Here is a 2,357-nt window from a genome sequence, read left to right as displayed (position 1 = left end):
GATAGATAGATAGATAGATAGATAGATAGATAGATATATAGATAGATAGATAGATAGATAGATAGATAGATAGATAGATAGATAGATAGATAGATAAATAGATAAATAAATAAATAAATAAATAAATAAAAGTTATAAAAATGTTGATTACCTTGTTCCTAAATAATTAAACAAAATTCTTTTATTTTTTTTTACTAAGAAAACCACTCAGAGCAATTAAAATTTATTAAATTTTTGTTTTAATAATTTACAATAAAATATCTTTTTTTCTAAAAACATGATTTACAGACAGTAATTATCTTATCAGGTGCATTTTTATAAACTGAAACTAAAACAATTAAATTGATATTAAAGGCGGTTGGTTTTTATTACAATATTAAATATTGAATATTTAAGATGAAAAGTCCAAAAAATTAACAAAAAAAAAAAATGTTATATTAATTTTTTTTACAAACATTTTGTAAATTTAAAAGAAATAAAAAAATTTTAAAAAATAATATTAAAATTTTTTGAATATTTTTCTTTTTGAAATTATATAATTTTTATAAAACATTTGGTGCTAATTATGATTATTATATTATTTTTGTTTTAATTATTAAACAATTATTTTTAAATGTCATTCAAGTTTAATCTTTTGTTTAATTATAAAACATTAACAGTTTTGTTAATAATTAAATCTACTGAAAATACACACACAGACTTTTTTAAAATAAAGAATTTTCATTTTATTTTTTGTTTAAGAGGAACTTTGTGATACGTTTGTTGCAAAAACTACACCATTGAGAAAAGAAAATTTATAGAAAAATTGAGGAGAATAAAAAATTTCGTTTATAAAATCAATTTAGATATAATACCTTCGAGTTGTTTAGACAACATTATGAAATACTAAATCTTGCTTCACATTTTAAAAACTAAAATAAAAGAAAACAAAAGAAATATTTTTTTAATGAATTAAAAAGTTTTTATTTAAAATAATTACACATTTATATCAAAAAGTATTCGAAACAATTTTAAACAATATTATTGCATTAAAGTTAGAAAACCAAATCTGTTAAAACACACCAATTTTATTAAAATTTTACATTACAAATCAACCAAAAATACTATAGGAAATGGTGTAGTTTTATTAAATTTCTTAAGTACTTATCATTTTTATAATGATAATAACTATTTAGTAAATTTATTTTTTTATTTAATATTTCAATATTTAACAAGAGTATTTTAAAAGTCCATTTATATAGTTTTTCTTGTTATATATAAAAAATAAAAAAACAGAAACTCAGTAGTAAATTTAAACAAAAAATAAAAATTAGTTATAAATTTATTGATATTTCCTAGCGGCAGTGCGAGCCTTCCAGGCTTTAACCAAATTATAGGAGAAATACAAAGTAAAACCATGTATTTGGAAACCGACAAAACAGAAAGCATACCATAATAGACCATAAGGAAGACCCTAGAAAGAAAATTAAATAAAAAAAATTATTAAAATTCTTTTCTGTTTTACAAATTTGCTACTTACCCTCCACAAAAATATGCCAGTTTCCTCCAATTCCGATTTATCATCCAAAGTCAAGTACTCCCAAACATCAGCAAAATAATAGATGAAACAATACATTAAAGGCATAACAGCAAATAGTCCTAATGCAATCATATATTTTTGCATATCACGTATTTTATTGCTTTTAGCGGCTGAGAGACCCAAAAATGAGGTTAATAGCGAAGCTAACCATATGTATTCCCACCATAGCGGAGCGGGCACTTCTAATTCTTCGATTTCCAGTACAAATATATCGAGACGATCCAAAATGTCAGAGGTTAGCTTGGCTAACATGACAAAGAATAACAGTGCATGAAAGAAAATGCAGTATTTCAGTCGTGATTTATTTAACAAACTGTAAAGAGATTAAAGAATTGATTTTTATATTTATATTTTTTTGGATTTTTATATTTAAGTTTTAAAATTAATATGTAAATTTAATAATAGATTAAAATATTCATAGAAAAAGGTTTGGAAATATATATGGAAAGATAGATGGAGGAAAAGATCGTAAGATAGACAAAAAGATTGTAAGATAGAGGGAACGATTGATCAATAGATAGATAGATCAATAGATAGATATATCAATAGATCTATCAATAGATAGATAGATCAATAGATCTATCAATAGATAGATAGATCAATAGATCTATCAATAGATAGATAGATCAATAGATAGATAGATAGATAGATAGATAGATAGATAGATAATTAGATAGATAGATAGATAATTAGATAGATAGATAGATAGATAGATAGATAGATAGATAGATAGATAGATAGATAGATAGATAGATAGATAGATAGATAGATAGATAGA

General features: G+C 22.2%; 1 protein-coding gene across 1 annotated transcript; it reads right to left on the bottom strand.

The window, feature by feature from the left end:
- Positions 1–936: 936 nt before the first annotated feature.
- Positions 937–1,900, bottom strand: LOC111688215 (protein jagunal; the record flags this gene model as incomplete). The annotated part of the gene is made up of 2 exons (XM_046947987.1): positions 937–1,453; positions 1,520–1,900. Coding segments are annotated over 2 exons (513 nt in total), but the record flags the coding sequence as incomplete, so codon positions are not given.
- Between the last annotated feature and the right edge of the window lie 457 nt (positions 1,901–2,357).

The sequence above is a fragment of the Lucilia cuprina genome, chromosome 4, assembly GCF_022045245.1.
Source record: "Lucilia cuprina isolate Lc7/37 chromosome 4, ASM2204524v1, whole genome shotgun sequence".
NCBI lineage: Eukaryota > Metazoa > Arthropoda > Insecta > Diptera > Calliphoridae > Lucilia > Lucilia cuprina.
Note: the sequence above shows the minus strand (reverse complement) of the source record. Positions and strands in the feature narration are given on the sequence as shown.